Source organism: Nasonia vitripennis, chromosome 2 (assembly GCF_009193385.2).
Source record: "Nasonia vitripennis strain AsymCx chromosome 2, Nvit_psr_1.1, whole genome shotgun sequence".
In the NCBI taxonomy this organism is placed as follows: domain Eukaryota; kingdom Metazoa; phylum Arthropoda; class Insecta; order Hymenoptera; family Pteromalidae; genus Nasonia; species Nasonia vitripennis.
In genome coordinates, this window is record NC_045758.1 from 28,800,474 (window position 1) to 28,822,989 (window position 22,516).

At 44.6% G+C, this 22,516-nt stretch overlaps 2 protein-coding genes across 15 annotated transcripts in view; one reads left to right on the plus strand and one right to left on the minus strand.

The window, feature by feature from the left end:
- LOC100119816 (probable Ras GTPase-activating protein) overlaps nt 1-22,516 on the plus strand; it is a 191,725-nt gene that overhangs the window by 90,442 nt on the left and 78,767 nt on the right. Inside the window, exon 3 of one of the 6 annotated variants that reach the window (XM_031924376.2) lies at nt 2,314-2,635. The exons of the other annotated variants lie outside the window; for them this stretch is intronic. Within the exon in view, the coding sequence (XP_031780236.1) occupies nt 2,530-2,635 (106 nt within the window). The 5' untranslated portion in view covers nt 2,314-2,529. The remainder of the gene's footprint in view (nt 1-2,313; nt 2,636-22,516) is intronic. 6 annotated transcript variants of the gene reach the window in all.
- LOC100679413 lies at nt 17,951-22,497 on the minus strand. Of its 9 annotated transcripts, none has more exons than XR_004344615.1 (7): nt 21,754-22,497; nt 21,174-21,454; nt 20,937-21,056; nt 19,854-20,125; nt 18,895-19,623; nt 18,523-18,760; nt 17,951-18,343 (listed from the first exon to the last, which is right to left on the minus strand). XR_004344615.1 is itself a non-coding variant. In XM_008205990.4 (5 exons), the coding sequence occupies exons 3-5, from the start codon at nt 20,973-20,975 to the stop codon at nt 18,180-18,182; spliced, it is 441 nt and encodes a 146-aa protein (XP_008204212.1). In that variant the 5' UTR covers nt 20,976-21,056; nt 21,174-21,454; nt 21,754-22,497; the 3' UTR covers nt 17,951-18,179. The 9 variants fall into 9 exon arrangements, 4 of the variants coding, with proteins under 4 accessions (XP_008204212.1, XP_032452993.1, XP_008204210.1 ...); XR_004344614.1 differs by having other exon boundaries at nt 19,854-20,128; XR_004226794.2 differs by having other exon boundaries at nt 19,854-20,128; nt 21,147-21,454.

Here is a 22,516-nt window from a genome sequence, read left to right on the forward strand (position 1 = left end):
CGAAAACTTTCAATTAAATGCACTTTCCAACGCCGGCGGACAAAGTCTCTTCCAGTCGCTGATAATTATATGCGTGTACGTACGCGTCGAAGACGTGCGCATCTCTTTAGCTGCCAATTAGCGAATGTTCGTTCCGCCTGCACGCAAGTGCCGTTTACCGTCTGTGGATTTCAATAATTAATCGAGAAAATTTCAAAGACGGTTATACGTTTGCGATGATTATACCTCGAGTCACGCACTTCTCTTTAGTTTTCAGCGGATTTTCACACCCGATCTGTAACTCGATACGATGATTGCCGGGATTATGCGATGGAATTAGTTACTATTGGAAAGGGTTTAACAGGTTTTAACAAGTACTTTGATCTTTTTGGAAATGGTTCTACTATCTGTTAAAAATAATGCATCAGCTTGTTTTGCACAGTACGAACAGCCCTGTATCGGTTCTTTGCAAAGCTGCATCCTGTTTTAAATTGGAAAAATAGATTATGCGCTTTGGAATAGATAACTGGCATTACAATATTTTTAAACAAAGACTCGCGCTAAAACGCTTATATTCTCCCAAAAAATTAACTCTTATCACCTGCATAAAAATAAACACCCAAAAAATCCGTTAATGCCGACCGTATTTCCGCTCAGCGCCACATCCGTCATTCAGTGCAAATGAGCAACGGTCGCGTCGAACTCTCTCATCTCCCTCACAAATCCCCGTCGCTTCACGTGTCGTCTTTGGGCTAATTGTCGAGCTTTTCCCCCTTATAATTGCAAATCAGTGCCGCTTAGGCTCGTTCTCGGGATGATGTGCCCACACGACACTCACGCTTAGGGTTACCCACGCGCTTAGCCGTAAATTATATGCACAGGCTGTTTACAGCCACGCGCGCATATAATCGCGACTAATTTAGATATAGCCGCTTGCCGTGTTACGCGGTATTGTACGAGGTGATCGGTTGGCTTTGCAAATTTTGTTTTTAAGAACGATCGGTATTTTTGACGGAATTAAGTTGTCATACGAGAAATTTGGTGCGAATGACATTATGGGATGATCAGGATATGATATGTGGAACGAAATTGTTCGAGCGTGATGGCATTTTTCGCGGATTAAGTATCGCAAACTGGTCTTGCTGCTCCAGCTGTCACGAGACCATAATTGGAAAGCAGGTCGAACGAAGATATTTCCGTGAAAAAAAGCACTTGCGGCTAGCTAGTCCATACACACACACACACAACCACATAACAAGATCTGATTATTATTTCTGCGTATTCAACGGCGATCCTATTTTAGATCAGTGTAACGCCAGCAAGTCACTGACCAGCCCACACGTTGCACACTCCAATGTTCATCTGCAAATGAGATTGCATTGATAATAACTCTCTTGATCCGGGTGGCGGCTTATTCATCAGCCGGGAGTAATTATTTTCTTTCACTGCTCATAAATGGATCGCGCAGTAATTAGCACCGTAATATAATAGCGAAAGCGCAAAAAAAAGAAAAAAAATTACACGAGGCCGTGTTTGCATTCGGTGTCGAAACGCGTTCATCACCATTAAGAAACGGACGCAATTAGAACAGCTTTCATTAGTAACCACGGTGTGTCAATAATCGATCGCTCATTGTAAGCAAACATTGGCAGTGAAATTTTCAACGCCCGCTGTTAGCAATCGTCGATATTTAACCTCGAGCGTGCATGCAGACCGAATAGCTGCATTACCGCACAATGAATGTCAATTCAACGACTTCATCTCTCTCACTCCGTCGTCGAATGCCGATAATCGATTCGCTCATTCAATTTCGATAAGCGAGGCGTGTGTATATACTTTCACAACCGGCGACGATGCTTATGCGACAAGTGTCTTGATTTATGCGAGAGTTGCTAGATAGACGCTTGTGTCGTGTTTTAAATGGCTACTCGTAATATCTCTAATGTACAGCTGGATGCGACAATCGTCGAGAAGCTCATTGTGTGCCGTTTGAGCGACAGGCTAAGCTAATTTCTCGGGCGATTATGTCACTCGTTATACCAGCGCCAATCCAATCGTGACGCTTTTCGTCACAGCGAGAAACGTGGAGATTGATTCTGTTACGTGTATCGTCGGTACAACTGGTTTTATCTATCGATATTTTATAGACGTGGGATACGAACATGCATTTCGTCGGGACGAAAACGTAGCTATCGTTCTAAACGTATCTAATCTAAACGTAGACGTTGCGAAAATGGTATCTCTATGGGGGGAAAAGTGTGGATCACCAGCCGTCTCTCAGAGTTATAAAATAAGGGAAAAAATTGTATTTTAGAAAGCCCGTTTATATTCCAGATCAAGCAGCAGAGGTGAAATCCGAAGAAAGTGTGCTAACTGCAGTGAAAATTTCTTTTCGAGTGAGACGTACAATAGTGCCGTCTATATCGCGAGTGACATCTATGTGAAATAAAAAATGACGCGTCATCGCGTCGATTCACTGTGCGGTTAAAGCAAAACTGAAAGACCAAAACATTCCGAGCTAACACAGTGGCAGAAGACTACGACTAGAAGATGCATCAATCCGCCTCCGCAGAAGCGGCTTCGCCGGGCGGCAGAAGACTCTCCAGGAGCTTCCACTCTTGTCTTCGTGGAGCTGATCACGATGACACTGAATCAGGTATTTACGATTATTAGCTATGTGAAGGCACTTGTGTATAGTCATCGAAACGATTCGTCTATTGATATGAGTGTAGATTTTAGAAAGACGCATTAAATGCAAATGCCCGGTTATGCCGCGCTCAAAGCTCGAAGAAAAAGCGTATACGAGGACAGAATATGCAGTTCAAAGAGCGAGCCTCGCTCTCTGTTATTATTTTTCTTTGAATATTCACGGGCAATTAAAGCATTCCAATAATAAATATAGGTCATAAAGCGCGCGCGCGTTCGCGGAGACCATACTTGCAAATGAGTCGCGGAAACGTAACTGAAAAAGGTCATTAAAAGCCTAATGAAAGGTATGAGGGTTCTATTTTTATGGCATTCCTCCAGGGAAACTTTTTCATCCGGCGACGACGACGACGCTTTCCCTCAAGTGTATAAGTTTTAAATTTATGCAGAATTTCACTTCGGATTTTTCTCAGTACCTCGTACATATCCTCGGATGCTCGAGTTATAGTTTACGAGGAGCATAACAAACGTTATTGAACTTTAAGTAGTCACAGTTATAAAACGTATGAAACACGGGCTCGACTGAGTTTTAATTAATTTTTTTGCCATACTGCATAATAATCCTCTTAAGCTTCTATTCACGTCGCAACTTTAACTTTCGTGCATCTAAATTAATGAATCTCCAGGGAGTCTCCGACTCCTTTGTGCAGCTTAGCAGCAGCAGCACATCTCTCAAATTCAGATATCATTATCCCCCCATCCCGATAACACGGCTCACGACGTCTTATTATAGCCACCGTGCACTACATACCTACCATACACTGCCTATCCCAAATCCCCCGATGCAGTATCTCCGTGCACACAGAGAACTCTTTATCGGCGCACACGTGATTTTCTTCTCCTTCCTCCTCTCTTTCTTCGACTCACAACACACACACATACACACACACAGGCTATGTGTGCCCTCGCGAGGCCCTCGGCGATCAGTTGGCCGTCTCGCTTCATCGGTCGCGCGTCGTCGCTGCCGCGGAATTGTTGTGCCCTTAGAAGAACCGATTGTGTTCCGATACGCTCGAGAAGCTCGAGAGATTTTTTTTCATCGTCGACGCGTCGAGAATTATTGCTTTTGTGAACTGTGTTCAATGTGGACATTACGAAGAATCACAGTTCACCGATATGAAGCTAAGATGCGTACGCTCGGGGGTTAGCCACTGCTGCAAACGTAGGTTGAAATTGATTTTAATATTCGAATTCTAATCGGTCATAGCCGATAAGAAAGTGCCACGACTAATAGTATCGAATTTACAAACGCAGCGCGTAAGAGTAATCGAAGCTGCCGCTATATAAACGAACTTGCGGATAATTAGAAGCATTAATTCGCGGCGGTGTGTATCTATAACCGTAAAACTCAGCCGTAAGTAATCAGAAGCGTGAAGCTCGCGCTGCGCTTTTTTCTTCTACCCTTCGGCAAATCCGTTATGGAGAGTGGTTCGTCGTTTCGATGTACGATTAGTAGTCATTTTTAGTGTACTTATCGAGAAACGCCGCCGCAGCAGAGCACAAATAAAGCCGTTCGTTAAACCGGTATCTCCGGGGGCAGCAGCGCAGCTTCTTCTCGACGACGGCGGCGGCGACGTTGCCTCTCTCGCGATAATTTCAAATTACTCTAATTGAATTTTGTCATTAAAGCCACACACGAAATCGAGCGTAACGATTGCGCTGCTAGGCTCGTTTGTAAAATGCCGTATTTTTATGTATACAGTCGCGGATCAATGCTATATGTGCGGAAAACTAGATCCGCTGAGGATATCGATCAGAAAGTCAACAACCTCGCGAACTTCAGCGCATTCGACTATATTATAATAATAATAATAACACGAACGCAAGTGCAGGGCTCTGAAAATTCCGATACTTCAAACTCGAACCGCGAAGCTCATTTGCATAGGCAAAAGCTCTGGATTTTTTCCCGAAGCGCGAACCTAAACACCGAGTACGCGCGCTGACTTCCTCGAAGCCAAAGCCGTCCATTATCCACAGCTTTAGCGGCGCGTCGGGAAAAGAAAACCGCATATATACATCCCGCATCGACTCGTGGTCGTTAAGTTCGGAATGCACGCGTTTTGCGCTCGTTCTCTCTCTCTCTCTCTCTCTCTCTCTCTCTCTCTCTCTCTCTCTCTCTTTCTCTCTCACGTATAATGAATTATAGCGGCGACACTGCGTTATACAGAGGGAGAGAGCGACAGCCATCTCTTCATTATATGCGAGCGAAGAAGCCTCCTCGTGCAGCCAGCCGGTAATTAAATTGGCTCTACGGATCGGTTGCTTCACGTGAGCCGTGGCTTCCTCACCTGATGTTAGAGACGTTGGCTGTACAGTCTTCTTCTTTCTTTCTTTTGGGAGGGAGGAAAATTACCCCGGTAGAGCGAGCGCGATGTATACATGCAGAGTAGCTTCTATATTGAGGAGAACGCGGAGCAAAAACGGACAGAGGGAATGAAGAGTTGCTGCCCCGTAGTTTTTGCGCCTGACTTCGAAGAAGAAGGTTACGGGAATTATACGCTCGGGTGCGCATTTTAGTTGACACCTGCGTCGATTGCCCAGCGTTTTGAAGATAAGGGCTTTTATAATACGCGTCTTGAATTCATCGCTGTGATAAATACCGATCCGAAAATAGAAAATACTCGGGATACCTTCGCGCGCGCAAAAAAAAAGCCGAGCGGTCAGTGTACCATCTCTAAATAGCCCTCGCGCACGGAACCCTGCGGGCAAGAAACTTCAACTTTGTAACAAACGCCGCTCGCATTCCTCGGCGAGAGGGTAAAAACTCGCGCGAGAGGTCCTCGTCGCCGCGAATTAACGAATCTCATTCTTATCGTTCCTGGGATACGATGATGCGCTCTAGAATATAACGACGGCGCCTCTCGGCTGGCTGTTGTGGGGTGAGGGGAGAAGAGCCTTCAATTGGCGCACTCGATCGCATCGGAGAGTGCATTCCGAGTCATTAGAGCCGAGTCGGAGTGTGTTAAGTCAGCGGAGGGATCGTGCTGGTGGTGGTGATTTTGTGGATGGTAGGGGAGAGGGATTTTATGGGATGCGTTGCTGGAAATAGTTTGATTTTATCGGATGCCGTTGTTGTGATTTGCTGTGATTGATGAATTTTTATGGGTTTTCGGCGAAGTGATTTTGATTTGAATTATTCATGCAAGCGGTGGGTTTAATTACGTAATTAGTTAATATGCTTTGCAATTGTGTATTGCGACAATGACAGTACAATAGGTGCAATTGCTCAACTCTTTATCCGTCGAGAATTATAATTCTCTATAGTTATACTTGATGAAAGTCATTTCAAATTATCATTATTGCACACCAATTTTTTCAAATACCAAGCTCTACAAAAATCGCAAAATTATTTCAGGTACGTCTATAACTGTACCGATCTTGTTACGTTCGTCATTACATCCCATATCACAGTCTCATGATTTCACACTTATTACTTGCTCCAGAACACACGAGGTCCCTTTCTCATCAATAATGATCATCATTGGCCTCGTTCCATTACGTAATCTCATCCTTCTTATTATCATTCTCATTTTTATTGCTGTTCCGACGACTCATTATCGTAAATACAGTTATCATCACCCTTGCTTCTCTTCTCGTTTCAACTCAGAATCGCTATCGAATAGGTTCTCCCGCGTACGTAGAGTAATTACCTTAAATACGATATCCAATTTCAATAATCTCGCGCATACCGGAAAGTAAATCCATCCGGCGAAAAATAACCGCTCGCCAGTAGAAAATAATTAGATTCTAATTGAGATGCGCAATAATTAAGCTGATCCGTCTAGGAATCTCGTCGGGCTCATACCATGGCAAAAGCTCGTCACATCTTCGTACCCCCCGAGCTGCATATTAAATCCATCCTCTAGCTCTTTCTCTCTCTCCTATCAGGCAACATCGTATTTGTTCATCAGCTCGCAGCAACAAAAATCCCTCTTTCTCATTTCACTCCACGTCTGTCCCAAGGCACCTCTTGCGAACAAACGAAAAACAAAAAGAAACAAACACGCCGTCGGCGCAGACGCAAGAAGAAGAAGCTCAAAGCCGACGACGACGAAGAAAAGAAGGTGATACCTACGCCTGCCGCGGCGCACGACGCCCATATTTCTCTCTCCTCTCCTGGGCAAAGACTCGCGCGCACATTATAATTACAGCGATGGCCCTGAACCTTGTGGGGTATAACCTTGCCGCCCGTTTTCATTCACTGTCAATTATTCGCCGCGGCGCGCAAAGACCCCCGGCGCGAGCTTCTTCTTTTCCCTCCTCCTTCGGCTTGCTTCTTCATCCTCTTATTCTTATTCTATCCTCTTCCTCCGCGCGCGCTTGTATCGACAGCTTGGGGACGACTTTCTGGACTTTTTGCGCTTATGAATTTCGCGTCGCGAGCTTTGAAGGAAAGGGTAATTGGCCTGTTAAAGCGATGAGATTTTAAAGGATGTATTTAAAAGAGAGGGGCTGCGACGGGGAGGAAAATCGAGAGTGGAATTTATGAGGGGAATAATTAATGCTGCGAGGATGTGGTTTACGAGTATGTATAGGTGGGGGAGGAGACTAGTTTTCAGAAAGCTCGAATAAATTATAATTGAGCGCACCGATGTGCTTTGATTGTAACGAACTGGAGTATGGATACACGAGCTGGAGATTGTTTGTTTTCGCGCGAGCTGAAAAAGAAAGGGTAATTAATAAGTCGAAGTGTTGCTCGTAAATCATCTTGATGTTTGAATACATTGTGTATTCTTTGGGTTTTCAGAAACAACGCCGAATCTCGCGATTGATCCTCCGATATTTCCTCATTCCTTCGCTAATCTCGTCGATTCTATTCCTGGACCACTTCCCATTTCTTTCTTTCTTTTCCTTTTATGCGAACACTCGGTACCTACTGCCATTTTTCTTTCCTCGCAACACGAAAATAGCTCTGCGGCTTTACAATCCGAGCCACCTATTTTTTCACAATCACGCTGTTTTTCTTAAAAAAATCCAGTCGCTCACGTCCTCTTAACGTACATCGCAAATCAATTTCAACTCCGCCATGTGAAATATTCCCTCATCCTCACAAAATCCGCCATACGCCATCCACTACTCTCTCGCGTTCCAAAGAAAAGAAGAAAAGATTCACGACTGACCGATCGGCAGTCTGCCAGACGCCGGCTTTCCACGTATAGGTACACACACCTATATACACCCCAGACGTCTGGGCTACGAGGTATACATATAAGAAAGAGGCCGGCGCAACATCTGGAGTGCGCGGGAAGATGCATCGCGTCTCCCGTAACGTGCACCGCACATCACGCACCGGCGAGAATTGCGTTTTCTCGTACGCGAGCTGTTATAAATATGCCCTGATCGACAGCTCGAACGGCGTCTGGGATCTCAATGGGTTTATTAGGAGGAAGAGCCGTTTCTGCTCTGCGCACATCGTGGATACACTGTTTTATTAAAAGTTTAGCTTTTTCGCTGAATTATGTTTATGGGTTATTCACGGAGCCGCACATCGGTCGTTCAACCGCCGGTTTAATTATCCCTAAAAGGAGCCTCTCGACAGCCAATCAATCGCACTCGATTCCCACGCTATATAAAGACGGACATATACTTGAGCAAAAAATTCACGAACCAGCGGAAAACGCTCGTCGTTGTCGCGTCGTCACATCGTCGCGACAAGAAGCCGTCGTCGTCGTCGGAACGATGACGTCCCTCTCGTGGGCTGTTTAGATATTTCAGACACGTCCAGCGGGTTTATTTGCACAAACGAGCCCCAATGTGTAGGACGACGCCGCGAGGAATGTCTATTTTGACGCGGGAAAAGCGACAGTCGAATGATTCAGCCGCAGTTTTCTCTCTCCGCTGCGGTCAGCCGTGTTTGCGTGTGTGTATTTTTTTGCGTGACTGGAATTGATAAGTGGTTTATTGATCGAGTTTTTTTCGGGGGAGTCTAAAGCTAGCTTTTGGTGGAAAAATAACGGCGTTAGCGTATAGTATGGTGCGATTGTTTTGACGTTTTGCGAATCGGAATGGGATACACCGCTAGTGCGGCGATTATCACATGCCATTTAGATTCTCCACGAGTGCGCCGTTCGATTGTACACGACGGGTACAATGGACGTAACTGTATACTCATACACGTGGTGATATCATCGATCAGTTATTTCATACGCACTTTTCGACGGACGTAACAGTGCTTCGATAATTTATTTTATTTATAGCCATTTAGCTTTCCAGGTTCATCATGCCACCGAGGAGCTAAAATAAAAATGTACAAAGTCGACGAAATATCACTCTCGCAAATCACTCAAAAGAATAATTTCTAACGAATCGATTAATTTTCTGTTACAGGTGAGTCAAAATCCAAGCCCATATCCAAAACTCTCCGTCACGAGAAGCACCGGCTATCTCCCCGAGGTAAGAGATAAGCATCAGCCTATAAACTACTTTCCATATACCAACGCACAAAACAACGAGTCCAGAGCGTAAACCCACAAATAACTCTCGCTGATACTCGGCACGTTATAAACCCGTTCATCAGGGACCCGCAGCTGCAATACGGAGCATCGTCGCTCAGGGCGGCACCTTCTGCACAGCTCGTAAAGCTCGCCTCGGTGCTGCACCAACACCTGCACAATGGACTGACTGCCACGAGGATTTCGACACTGGCAGTGCGTCACTTTGCGTTATACAGTCGTCCTCCGCGAGTTGTGGCGTAGGGACACAATAGTGAATAAGATTGAGCAAGGCGTGGAGGTTTACGACGTACTAAGTTGGCTCATGCGATGGGAGAAGAAAAAAGTCGATCGGTTGAGTTTTTGCGCGAGTTTTATGGACAATGTATAGGAAGTTCGTCTTGGATGATTGGTTTCCGGGATTATGTAAAGGGGAATTCGTTCTTGAAACGTAGGCGGTGATTATTTTTCTAGATTAGTGAGTATTTAGGCGGTTTGGTGTTTTTCGATGGGAGGAAATTGATGAAAAGTAGGTCTACCGGTGATTATTATTTTTTTATTGGTTCGTAAAAAATCATGCAATGGTTTTTAAACGTTGTTATAGAATATGTGACTACTATAGAAAACTTGTCCGACTTGGCATAAAAGTTTCAAAATCAATAATGTTGCAAAAGAAAATATCTTAATATGAAGAGCATCTACAGGAAAATAAAAGCATTCCAGTCATCAAGTGAATAAGCGTCAATGAAAACGAATTCGTTAAATTTTACCATCCATTAGACAATAATAAATGTTATCCTAAAGTAGAGTAACTGCTAATAGAAACTCAAAATATATGCGAGCATTAAATAATACAGTTCTTACATCAAACGCGCGAGACTTTTCGAATTTAAATTTAATCCTCACACACTTGTCGAACTACATATCCAGCACAGCAAACATCATTAGATTCGCATTATCTATATTGCCCATAATAAAACAAATTAAGAATCAATTTCCAAGTCTTTATTGAGGTCAAAAGCTAATTTTTAATAACTCACGCTCGGATAAAACGAACGGAGCGAACAATGCGGCACATTGAAAACGCGCGGGAGAGAAGCGTGAAACGCTTCGTTTCTTTTATTCACTTTATGACTCGAACATATATAAAGACGTCGAAGAAATGAGGCAAACTTTCAAGCCGCAGAAGAGTAAAAGAAATGTACTCACAAAAAACTACTATTAAAAGTGCGTATAAGTCTCATTTTTTAGACCGATTATAAAAATCAAAATTTAGAACGGCGTATCACACTCGGTAATACAGCCCCATTGAACACATACTCGTGTCTTGAAGCCGCTCAGCTGGGATCTCATTCTAGCGCGGCGAGGCCCACTCGACGCGGCGGGAGAAAAATGGCCAAGCCTCGAAATAGAGTTGATCTGCCGCCGCTACTGCGGCGTGTAAACAGCCCAGACCGATTTCAACGGGATCGTTAAACTCGGGACAGACGCGTGCACGCGTACGTATACGTGCAGTTCCGCGTCTCTCGGATTCATTATCGCGCGAGAGTCGTGCTTTTTTCTTCGATTACGACGTGTGCTCAGATGATCGGACGTGATGGCAGACGAGGCACAGATTCCAGGGTTAAAATTACTTGCCGCGAGAGTCAGACTGGCTGAAGGGTCGAGACTTGATTGTGACGATGAGAGCTTTGTTCTCGATGAGCTTTTTTCGGACGTGAACTTGATTGTGAATTTTCGCGGTGTTACACTGGTGGAGTTTTTGGAGTCGGTAGTTGAATATTATTTTTTTTTTCACGCATTGCTAAATCGATCGATATTTTTATTTTTGTAAAACATCGTAAGCTATAATGACGTTTATCCCCTCTTAAATTAAAAAAAAATCAATACTAACTGTGTAAACGTGATACATTTTGTAAAAAAACATTGCAAGCATTTTTTATGGCTTTAATCTGATATATTGAACATAATTCATAAGTTTTTTATTTTAAAACATATAAACCAATGTAAATTTAATATTCAAAGAGCGATTCACTATTATAATTTATCCGTGGCGAAACTCGCAGCTGATGCAAAAATTGTATTTCCCTAGAATAAAATCAATTCGAATCTAGTTCATAAATATGAGAAATCAATTTTCTCAATCAATTGCAATCATCGTACAAGCAGTGAAAACAAACCAAAATGATTAAGAAATTCATAAAAATTATCAATACTTCATCTTAAAAATGCTCCCAAGTAATATTCTGCAACACATGTAACACTTCTTATTCGCACATGTGGTTCTTGATGGTGTTTTGCTCACTATCCATTTCGCTCTTGTATGTCGCGCGCGACGCAAAAATGAAATTTACGAGCTAGAGCTTAATTACATTTCTTCGCTTCTCTCGTTCATCGTTATACTCCGGCTCTTTTTCTCTCGGGCTACATTTTCGTTATTCCGCAACATGTTCGGCTTACAACGTATTTGCATTACTAGCGATCGTATTTAAACATCGTTGGATTAAGTTGTCAGTGATAAATCTTCGATCGATTCAAATAAACCTTTCATAATTCTAAAAATATAAATTACCTACACGTGTATTAAAAATAGTTGAAGTTTCGTACTTTTCAATGGTTACCGACAAAGTCCTTGAGCTGTAAGGGAAGACATTTGCCTTACCGACGCAGTACATGGAGTTCTAGCGTACCGACATCGGGTAAATGCTACACGAGTTGTGGAGTGGCGCCTCTAGCGTCGAAACGTTGAAACCGTAGTGAGTTCACTCTTTGCAATTATGCACTCTTCATAAATAATGACAATTTTTTTAGTAATGCTGTCTCAAAATAATCAATCATCGATAACCATAAAGTTAAAATTAGGATAACTAATAATTTATTAAAATACTATTATAAAAATTACGTTGACTAAGTACAACAGCAATAACCGAGCACTTCAATATAACATCTATAGTTGATAGACGGCTCTTGCTTCATTCAAAGAAAAATGTTAATCAAACCTTATTTTATAAAACTCCGCAGTCGTCCTGCGTCTTAATCCCGCGATCGTAATCTGCGAGGACGTCCAGAATATAATAGGTCCGCGCGGTCTCAGCTACAAGAGGCGCGTGATGATGCCGCGGGAGTCTCTGGCTCAGCCATTAACGGCGCTACCCCTGCGAGGCAGACTCGAGTGTAAGTGCCAGGATCGTTGACCGCGAACTCGTCGCTTTCGGTGCTGTAAAAGCTTTAAGTGGCAGTACCGAGTTCCCAGGTATAATGCAATATTCTACTAAGATAATCATTTTTTTTAAGCACCTTGCGCAACGATCAAAAAATCTCGTTAACATTTTTATCTCGATTCGCGCCGCTCGCTTTCCGAAAAAAGAAGCAAAGTAGCCGAGAAAAGTAAAAGCCCGACGAAGAACAATATAATGTAGAGTAGCAGGCGTCTCTAAAAGGCGCATCGCAACCTTGGTTACGCAAGCCCGTGTATTATATGTACCCTCGGAAGAAGAAGCGAGGAACTCGCTCTTTCCGCGTCGCGGTTTTCAGCCGCGTATTCTCTCTCTCTCTCTCTCTCTCTCTCTCTCTCTCTCTCTCTCTCTCTCTCTTTCTCTCTCTCGCGAGGTACTCTTTCTCCTTTTTCCCCTTAAATCAAGTGAGTCATATACTCGAAAGGTCGTAGGCCTCCTTGTATACGCGTGTACTTATAACGTTGCTGCATGCATGTTACTGCAGCACGTGGGTATAATATAACGCGCTATATCGATCCTCGATGAAGTGCTCAAGCTTCCGCCATATAAGCGCATGATGTGTGCAGTATTGCTCCTATACGTGTGTGCAATGACGGGAGACTAGTTACAAGTGGCCGGTGTTTTACACGGCTTGCAGAAAAAGTGCGTAATCGCTCGATTGAGCTGCTGCTGCTGCTGCTGCTGTATGGCACCTATGCCCTGAGAGGTGTTCAGAAGAGTATAGGCTTTTTTGTCGGTGATGAAACAATCTTCTTCCATTCAAATTAACCTTATAAAACATGCACAATAATAATTTACGCGATAGTTTTTGCTGAAGCCCGACTAGGTCTCGAGTATCATCCCGGAAACGCGCAGCCGATAGCGTCGCGCGCGCTTGCGTATAATACCGTTCAGCCCGTCATCTCCCGGTCGATCTCCCGTGTAATCCTAGGATACATTTTTCACCGACTCGCAAACTCATACTTACTTACTTACTCAGTCGGAACTCATCACGAGTCGAGCGTGTCTGCGGTTGCAGAGTCACGTACTCTTCTCTTCTCTCTCTCTCTCTCTCTCTCTCTCTCTCTCTCTCTCTCTCCGCCTCATTCGCGTCTTCTCTTTTGCAGCTCCTCCTTCTCCTCCTCCTCGCAATCTAGTCTTTCTCTCTAGCTGTAAGACGTATAAACACATCCCTCGGCTGTGTGTGACATTTTCACTCTCTCTTTCTCGGAGAGCTAAAGAAGCTTCTTTCTGCTGGTCGTTTGCTCGATTTCTGGCGGCGGAGAGGCTTTTTACTTCGGCGACTGATTGCGGGAGTTTTTGCGATGCTTCGTATTTACGACGCTGACTTAATTACGATCCCGTAAATTATCTACCCTCTACTAATTACTAATCGCTGGAGAATGATTCTTACGCAACGTTTATGAAACGTGTGATCGCGTATTTTAATATACCGAAGTATACTACAGCAAAGAAAGGTTAATTCGTCGATTATAATATCGAGTTACGTATACCACAAGCGATTCTATTTGAATTCTTTCGAGTAAATTGCGAGCAATTATTACTTGAACAATAAAATGGGTACTTGCGGCTGTGTATTTCTATCTATCAATTACGTTTACAGTAACTCAAAATTGCGAGAGCGATAAAAATTATACACGCACGAGCTTACGACGCCTCGGCGTAACGGGACGTAGTCTCGAATTTCATTCCTATACATTACAACGCCTGTACGCGCTTTCGAAATTACAGAGTATTTTTAATGGCTATATAGGTATGCTGCGAGCTGAGCGTAAAACACTCGTATAATCCCGAAAATAGGCCGCGAGTCGCCCCAGAGACTTACTCTCGCGCAGCAAAGAGAGACACAGAAAGAGCCTAATGTATATTTCGCAGTGGGCAGCAGCATCGTGTGCATTAATTCCCTTTCATCTATACTGTCTCCCTCGCTCTCTGCAGCATTTCCCTTTGTCAGAGAGAGAGAGAGAGAGAGAGAGAGAGAGAGAGAGAGAGAGAGCGAGAGAGAGAGAGCGAGAGAGAGAGAGAGAGCGAGAGAGAGAGAGAGAGAGAGAGCGAGAGAGAGAGAGAGCGAGAGAGAGAGAGACGCAGCAGCGCACTTCTCTCTTTTTCAACGGAGCAGCCCGCGCGCTTTACATGAATTTCTCTCCTCTAGCGCAGCTCATTTTTCTCCCCATATCCACCCTCTCCTTATACTCTTGTTCCACCTTTTTTGCGCCGCGCCGGTACACACGAGTATCTCTCTCTCTCTCTCTCTCTCTCTCTCTCTCTCTCTCTCTTCTCTTTGCCGTCCGCGCAGCTCTTCTTCCTTTTCCTTTGCCCGGACTGGTTATTCGCGCAGCCGCGAGTAGCAGTTTTCTTCGCGAGCCTGTGTGTGCATGTGTACACGGCGCCTTATTTTCCCGACGATCTGCGCGCGCACTTCTTCTTCTTCGCACATGGGCTTTCTTGCTGCTGCTGCGGGAGTTTTATCTCGCTGCGTTTAGTTTATTGTCGAGGCATAGATGCAAGAAACTTCGATTTCGCGCGTGAAGCTATCTTCTGGTTTATAGGTAGACAGAATTTTTTTATTTATAGTTTAGGCAGCGAGACTTCCGTGTGAAACGCTGCTTTTTATTGTATATAAAGGTACGCATAAATAAGCCTTCCAGAAACCGACGACTCAATACACAGCATTTAACTACCTAATCGATCAGATAAGGAACAGTATAACGAGCGATAAACCTCCCGCCCTATATCACTCGGACGCATCAATCGGATTTTTATCTCCGCTGTACACATCGCTGAGAAAAACATCACTGTTTTCCGCACGTGATAAATGACAGCCGAGATCGCGTCTAGAGCTCGACCCCCCAAAAGGAAGATGAAGAAGTAACGTCTCAAGCCTTTCCCCGATCCTCGGGCTTATTAAAGCGAGATTATCCCCGATACCCGTAAAAGAAGAAAACGTCGGAACTACCTGCGCGCTCTTGACCAACCGCAAGTCCCTGACCCTTGTACCAGTGCTCCTACTATCCTCCTCCGACTCTTGTTTATTCATCTATATAGCCGTGGTATCGTTTCCCACTCTCGAGACTCGAGAAAAATTCTTGGGCGGTCGTGAGTCACAACACTCGTGTACCACGATAGTCCGATTATTCAAAAGCGAATCGTCGCGTCTATCGCGTTACCCGTAACAATAGGAGGATTATGTAAATGACGCTGTGTCGCGCGGGCGTCTTTTGGATTGGTATCGTCGAGATATGCTCCTCGAGAAGTTCAGTGTAATGAGGATTGACGGGATATAACGTTCGAGTATAGTTTTGTTGCTCTTGTCGTAGCCGACTATTATTCAAAAGGGCTTCGAGTCGTGGGATGGAAAGTGGGAGCACGTGGAGAGAGAGTTTAATTTCTCGCTATAATTACAGAAAGTGATTTTTCCTTGTTATCGCAGATGCTGTGCTAATGGCAGTTTTTCTCGAAGGAGCATTTTTCTTTGTTCCTCTATGGCTTGGGTCATAGAGTCATTTATAGCCCATCAAAGTCATCATATGCAAGAGAATCTTTCGAGTTTCGCGTGATTCATCAGTCGACTGCAGATCCGAGGACCGAGAGATAAAACTCTAAGCAAATCTTCGTTTGTCGAAGATACTGCGCAGTGGGATACGTGTTTTTCATTTCGTTTGCCTTGAACGCCGCGTATCCCATTGTTCGCGAGCGATTATTCAAAATCGATTCCACTGAAAGTTGACTTTTAGAATGCGAGGCTTCGATCTGCCAATAAAATTCTTCGCTTATTTTTATTACTATTTTTCGCTTCTCTTATAATATAATATCAAATACTTTCACGTGGGTCCTAACCCCTTTTACTTATGCGCGCTAAATCCTTCGCAGCGTCACGATCTTCGATGGCGCGTGGCTTTGAGTTTGCGTGTCGCGTATTTTAAGCGCTTACAAGAATTTTTATCCGCAGATTTGCATGTGTAGCTGCGCCGTCTTGAAAGTGAATCTAGTTTTAAACTAAGCTTTAATTTGATCTTTAATTGACCGCATACTCGCGTGTCACTTCGCATTACGCTAAACTGGTACGAAATTTTATTTGCTCTATACTATGTATAATACCGGTTCTCTCCCCTTACACGAGTAATTGATAAATTCCATCTTCAGCATCGCTACCACGACGGAAAACGTGGAAATTTTCACTTTCGTTAGAGAATGAAAATTAATAAATCAACCGACGGGATATTTATCACCAAACACGCTTCACTTAATCTAAGCCAAGAAAGCCATAGAGATTCCGAGATCTCTCCATTTATTTCTCGTCTCGGAGCGGACGACCCGCACGAAGCAGATAAAGCAATAAAAATCCAGCGCACAGGAAGCTATAGCCGGACGGCGTGGCCGCCATGCAAATGCAGCTTCTTCTTCGCCGGAAGTCGCACGATGATCGCTAGCCTCACGAGCCGTCCCGTTACTTCCTGTCCGTTTGCACCTCGTGTGTGTGTATGCGTGTGTGATTAGTACGGTAGATATGCCAGACTCTTGATTCCGATGCACTGCAGAGAGACAATGTCGGCGATCGGGTAAGGTTATTAGACCTCGACGATGTTTAGGATCTATTGTGTTTCGATTTTTCTTTTATCTAACGGGGGGACCAACGGTTCGCGGATTATGAGGTGATTTGAATAATGCATTCGCGTAGGATCTTTTGTTTTCTCGAACGGCTCGCAAGTGCTCTCTAGACGGAGTAATTATGTCGTGTGCTAATTAATCCCTACTCCGTTGCTGTAAATAATTAAATAGAAACACGCCTATTAGGGCCAGTGTACAGCAGTAAATTGAGAATTAGGGTCAAACTCGGGCCTCCCGTGTGTGTTGTCTATTTTCGTCCATAGTCAGGATAAAGTTTTAATGCAGAGGTAATCCTGTGATTTAAGAAACTTTGCAAACTGAAATTTCACACTATAAAACAAATGATCGATGTCATAATCTCGAATTCGAGCGTTTTTCAACACCGCACCATCCACCCCTCACACGACAAAGCTTCTTCCCACCCGTACACCGTGATTTTATCGGCTACACTAGCGAAAAAGTTCGCGTCGACGAGCATCGCGGCGGCGCCTAATGCACTTGAGCTGTCTATACTCGATGGCACTTTTCTTCTTTGTTAACAGCCCAGCTAAGTGCGCAGTTCGCGAGCGTCCTTCCGATAAAGTGGTCTTTAGGCTTTCTTCCTTCGTGCCTGTACGTAGAAATCAGCTGTTTTTCTTCGAAACAGCGAATAGTCCTAAATTATGCGTCCTTTCGTATGCATAAGATTCTCGAGAAATCGGTCGCTCGAATAAACAAAACTCAGCGAAGCGGAAAGCCAGAGATTTTAGAAGCACCTCACACAAAGGAATTTCCAGCGCGTCACTCGCAGCGCGAGAAGCAATGGAGCAAAGTATTTATCGAACTTTTCCTCCGCGACGGCAAAGTCTCTGGAAAGAATCCAAGTCGTAGGCGACTTCAGTGTCGGGAAAACAGCAGCGTTTGTTTGTACTTGTCCGTCACTCGCCGAATAGAAAGTGAAGCATCGCGCTTTTTTTCATAGAGAGTTAAAAACAATGTTTGCAGCGTAAATTATACCGAAAGTTCTCTCATTCAAATTTATTGACACCGACGAGTACACAGCGCCAGCAACATCTCCCCCCAACTCCGAAAAAAGAAGTCGGTTCAAACAAGCTACATCCGAGAGGAGCGTTAATGCGCCTGTGCTATTTCGGGATATTGACTCAAAACAAAGCTATCATCGCGTGCCGCAGCACTGCTTCTTCCCCGGCGAGTTTTTCTAGTAGAGATCCCGAGGTATTTACTTCTCCACGTACCGGCGAGTCAAGTCATACTCGAATGGAACGCAGTAGGCCGGCTCGCGTTCGCGGCTCCTCAGAGCGTCGTACCGCGACCATTTCTCGCGGTAGTACTTGCCAAGATCGCACTCCGGCCAGGGTTCTGTTAGGCATTTATCCTTGCTGCCTGTAATGTGATTATAAGGAAAGTTCAGAGGCTTGAGGATGGCTCGCGATTATGTTTATTATTAAGAGGTGTACCGTTGCTCGGGGAATTTTTGTTTAATATTTGTAAGCGGGTTTTTAAGCTATGAAATTCAAGTTAACGACACGCCCATTTTTTTTTATTAAAAAAAGTAACTCAACCTCCACATCGATTGCGCGGACAGTCGTGCTGCAGGCCGTTGCGCCGATAGCAATCACAGTCGGTGTAAACGACGCCAGCGCGCAGCTCCCGCGAGTTGACCTTCTTCGGGCTGTTGGCGTCTGCCTCCTCCAAGGGCTTGTTCACGCACAGCCTCTTGGGCCGAGCTCTTATGGCTTTGACTCGCGACGACGAGCCGAGTTGCTTGCGGGCTCCTTTATCGGACGATTCCTTCGAGTGCTGAAAAAAAGAGACGAGTTTTTCTTCTTATTCTCTATAGAGATTTTGATTTCTTTTAGGAAGTGAATGAAAACGACGGACGGATGCATTTTACTTTTTTTTTATTAAGTTTCTATAACAATTTCTACGCTTACAGCTTTCATTTCTTCGTCGATTTCGAGCAGCTCTTCAGGGCGTTTCGCGAAACGGCGTCGCACTTGTCCTGCAATCCGTTCTTCCTGCTGGCGCAAGCGCCGTACTTGTTCAATCTCGCCTCGGGAATATTCCTCGGACAGACGGCCTCCTTAATACCGGAATTTCTTCGCGACCCGTATCCGGAATATTTCGAAGCCGTGGATGCGCTGGACAAGTGATCGGAAATTGCGATGGATTTGACGTTGGCGCATCCGCCCTTGTACTCCGGTATTTTCGATTTTTTCGGCAGGTACTCGAATTTCCTCAGACCTCTCAGTTCGCCGGGTGTAGGATCCAAGCCGTTTCTCCGTCCGCAAGAGTAAACGTCCTTAGCTTCTTCTTTGAGGATCGATTCATCCTTCGACTGCTCGTTGTTGCAGACGGATACTTTGGCTTTGGCTCGACCAGAGGAGTCGACGCAAGCCTCGGCTACGACGAGTCTGGTGTTGTTACTGACATCTGGATCCAAGATGTGCTCAGATAGACTCTTAGGCTTGATAATATCCCGACGATTATCGAGCGATGAGTGAAGACGTGCCACTTGAAGCCCGTTGGTCGTTGACCTGTCGGTTTTGGTGCTGTAGTTCGGCGTTCTCGACGCGTAGCCGTTGTCGTGGGCGGAGAGAACGCGAGCGTCTTGTATCTCGTGCGGACGGTTCTTCAGTTGATCCGCCAGTTGAGTCATCAATCTGAAACGAAAGAAGAGCGAGATAAGTCCGCGTCAAAGGATATCCACAACTGCTCATTAGTAACAATTCCTCATTGATATCGAGCCGAAGAGTGAATAGCTAACGGTTACTCTATACATATCGTTATTAATAGCTATGTATCTACGAGGCATCGATTCACTTTCTCCACTCGACAGGCGTTATATCCGAGGGTAAGAATCACGCGTTATTTAGAAAGTTGACAGGCGTACCTCGAAAGAGGATCGGCCTGTATCGGCTGATCGGCCTCGACGAGGATGTACATCTTGGTGACCATCTTCGCTCCCAGGACACACGGAAGACACACGACAGATGGCCGACGCTGCGAAGCGGCTATTGTTCTTCCTCGGTCACTTGGCCACACGAGGGTTTCGAATTACACACGGCGGCACCGATCGGGCCGAGATATCGTGTTTGTTTACACCGCGAGAGAAAAGCGCCTCTTCTCGAGAGGTGTCTCTTATCGGTAAATCCCTGTGTTCCTCTACTGTTTGCGAGAAAAATGCTTGGGTTATCTCTTTGCTTTCGTCGTTGCTCTCGTGTGTAGCGGCGGCTATTTTAATCCTCAAGGTCCGCTGATTAGAGTTTTCGATTTTGCCACAACGGAATGCGATAATACGAGTATCTTTACGGGACGATATTTAATTCAACAGGACAAGCATTTTAGTTTTCGAATATTGCAGGCGCGCGTTCGAATTTCCGTTAAAAATATACATCGAACCCGCGGGTACAAAAACACGGATAAATAACCCTCGTTTGTACTGTTCCAATCCGATGCGAAATATCAATACCGAATTTTCAATCTCCGATAAACCAGTTCTATTTCCAGACCCAGCAATCCAGAGATTAGTCGATGGGGTATAAACAGCGTATACGCAGAGCCTGTGTGAAAATCATCGACGAGCGAATGATGCGCCCACCCGGTCCTATTTCCAAGCCAGTCCAATTAGCACTCCATGCAGCTCCGGTAATAATTATTTAACGCTCGGTTAGCGTTCGTTAGTACAAGCCGCTGCGCATAAGCAAACACGTATATATAGACTGACTCGGATCGACCCTCGAGAGGAGAGGACTTTGTGATGCTTGTAATACGCTCGTTATGGAAATTAAGAGGCGAGTACGGCTTGGGATATCGACTCTGGAGTTTCCGAGGTAGATTCGACGGAGCTGAGAGAGATCGAGAAAAGTTTTTGCGACGAGTCGTAAATCGATTGGGATGGACGTTTTTGTTTGGCAGGAGTGAAAATGTATAAAGTGGCACGAGAGCGATAGAGTTTGGTAGAAAGTAGGTTTACCTCTTTTTTGATGGTCATTGGAGCTCCGTTGTTCGTCATTATTGTTTTTAAGATTTTGGATGGCAGTTTTTCTATTTTTTTTTCCTTTTTTCTGTATAGTTTGCGGCGAAAACTTTAGTTCTGAAACAAAAATAATACTAGCAATTTTCAGCATTCTTCGATGAAACATAAAAATACACCTGACTGAAATAGCTCTCAAAAAAACTACACCTTCCCGTAAACGCCTCTCGCAATTACCATTCAGCGCACGCTCGAGTTTCCTTTCGCCCAAAAAAATTATGACACCGGCATTTTCACAGCTCATTCATCACGGACGTGTACTCCGAAAATTCTCAAACCCCCTGGAAGCACGTTCTCATTAATTCGGAAGGAAACTCTCTCGAGCGGTTCCCATCGACTCTCGAGGCATCGAAAAGCGGGCAAAAAACGACGGCGCGAAGACAAGTCTCTCTCGAGATGTGCGACGTTGAATGACGTTCTCCTCCTCTTCCCCTCAGCGTAACGAACAAAAGTTGCATCTATACCGTGGGGTCGAGCGGTCAGTTCAAATCCGAAATGAGCATGCAGGTAAACGCGCGCGTACAGAGCTCTATGCAAATCAGCGCTATATGCGAGGGTTTAGTGTGGAGCCTCGTTAGAAGTACGGGCTGTTTTGCGTGTAAATGCGAGAGAGGTGTTACGAGTGGGGTTCTGTTGTTCGAGAGGTTCGCGCTGTGTCTTGCTGAGAGAATAATCCGATTGAATCGTTAGTTTCGCCAATTTATTTCTGACCAGCTGCTCGTAGGTTATGTCGGTTATTTTTTTTCTTCTGACTTACTTTTTCACGGCTCGCTCTCTGCTCCGGTAAAAAAATCAAACTTCTCAACCGTTGACGAATCTTACACTGAAAATTTAGATGTTACGTGTCACGGTTAAATTTTTATCGCGCTTTTCCGAAAGGTGAACTAACAATTTTGACGCGCGTCGGCTTGGTCTGAATGGTAGTAACGAGGCGGTCGTGTTTTTTTTTCTTCTTGGCTAGAGCTATCGCGCGCGCGCGCTGAATCGTGCGAAGCGAATCGAACGTTTTCCGATTCGTCGCACATCGTAACAGAGCAGCGGCTGGTTTACACGGTATCCCTGTTCGAGTCGACGTTTATATTACGTAGGGCAGTCGCGAAACAAGACTGTTTTGGACTGGCCTGTTCCGCATCAATTTTTGGACTTTATAGATTCTGGCTAGCGATGATAGGTGGCGCATACTTTTTCATTTCCTTACATTGTTATCGGCGGTCTTAGTGCATATATAGCGGTAGATCATCAATGGCATAATTGTCTTCTTAGGTTTACTGCTTATGCCGCTCATGCTATAACTGCTCGAGCTATTTTCAGACAAATAACCCGCTCAAAGTAGATAACCCTATCTACTGAATATTTATTTAGTCGCGGATAATCCTCATAATCAGCTTCCTCCAGAATACATTCACAGTAATAGTATCTCCGTCGTCCAATTAACCGCGACCGAATTTCTTCCCACACACTTCCAACAAACCCTATATAATACCCGTCTCTCCAAACATCCAGCAAACCTTCTCTGAATC

What these genes read in the sequence shown, in the direction of transcription:
- LOC100679413 (XM_003425845.5), bottom strand. Translation starts at nt 19,918, where the DNA reads ATGGTCACCAAGATGTACATCCTCGTCGAGGCCGATCAGCCGATACAG. An exon ending in CAGGCCGATCCTCTTTCGAG is followed by an intron (nt 19,624 to 19,853) that starts GTACGCCTGTCA and finishes CTTTCGTTTCAG; the next exon opens with ATTGATGACTCAACTGGCGG.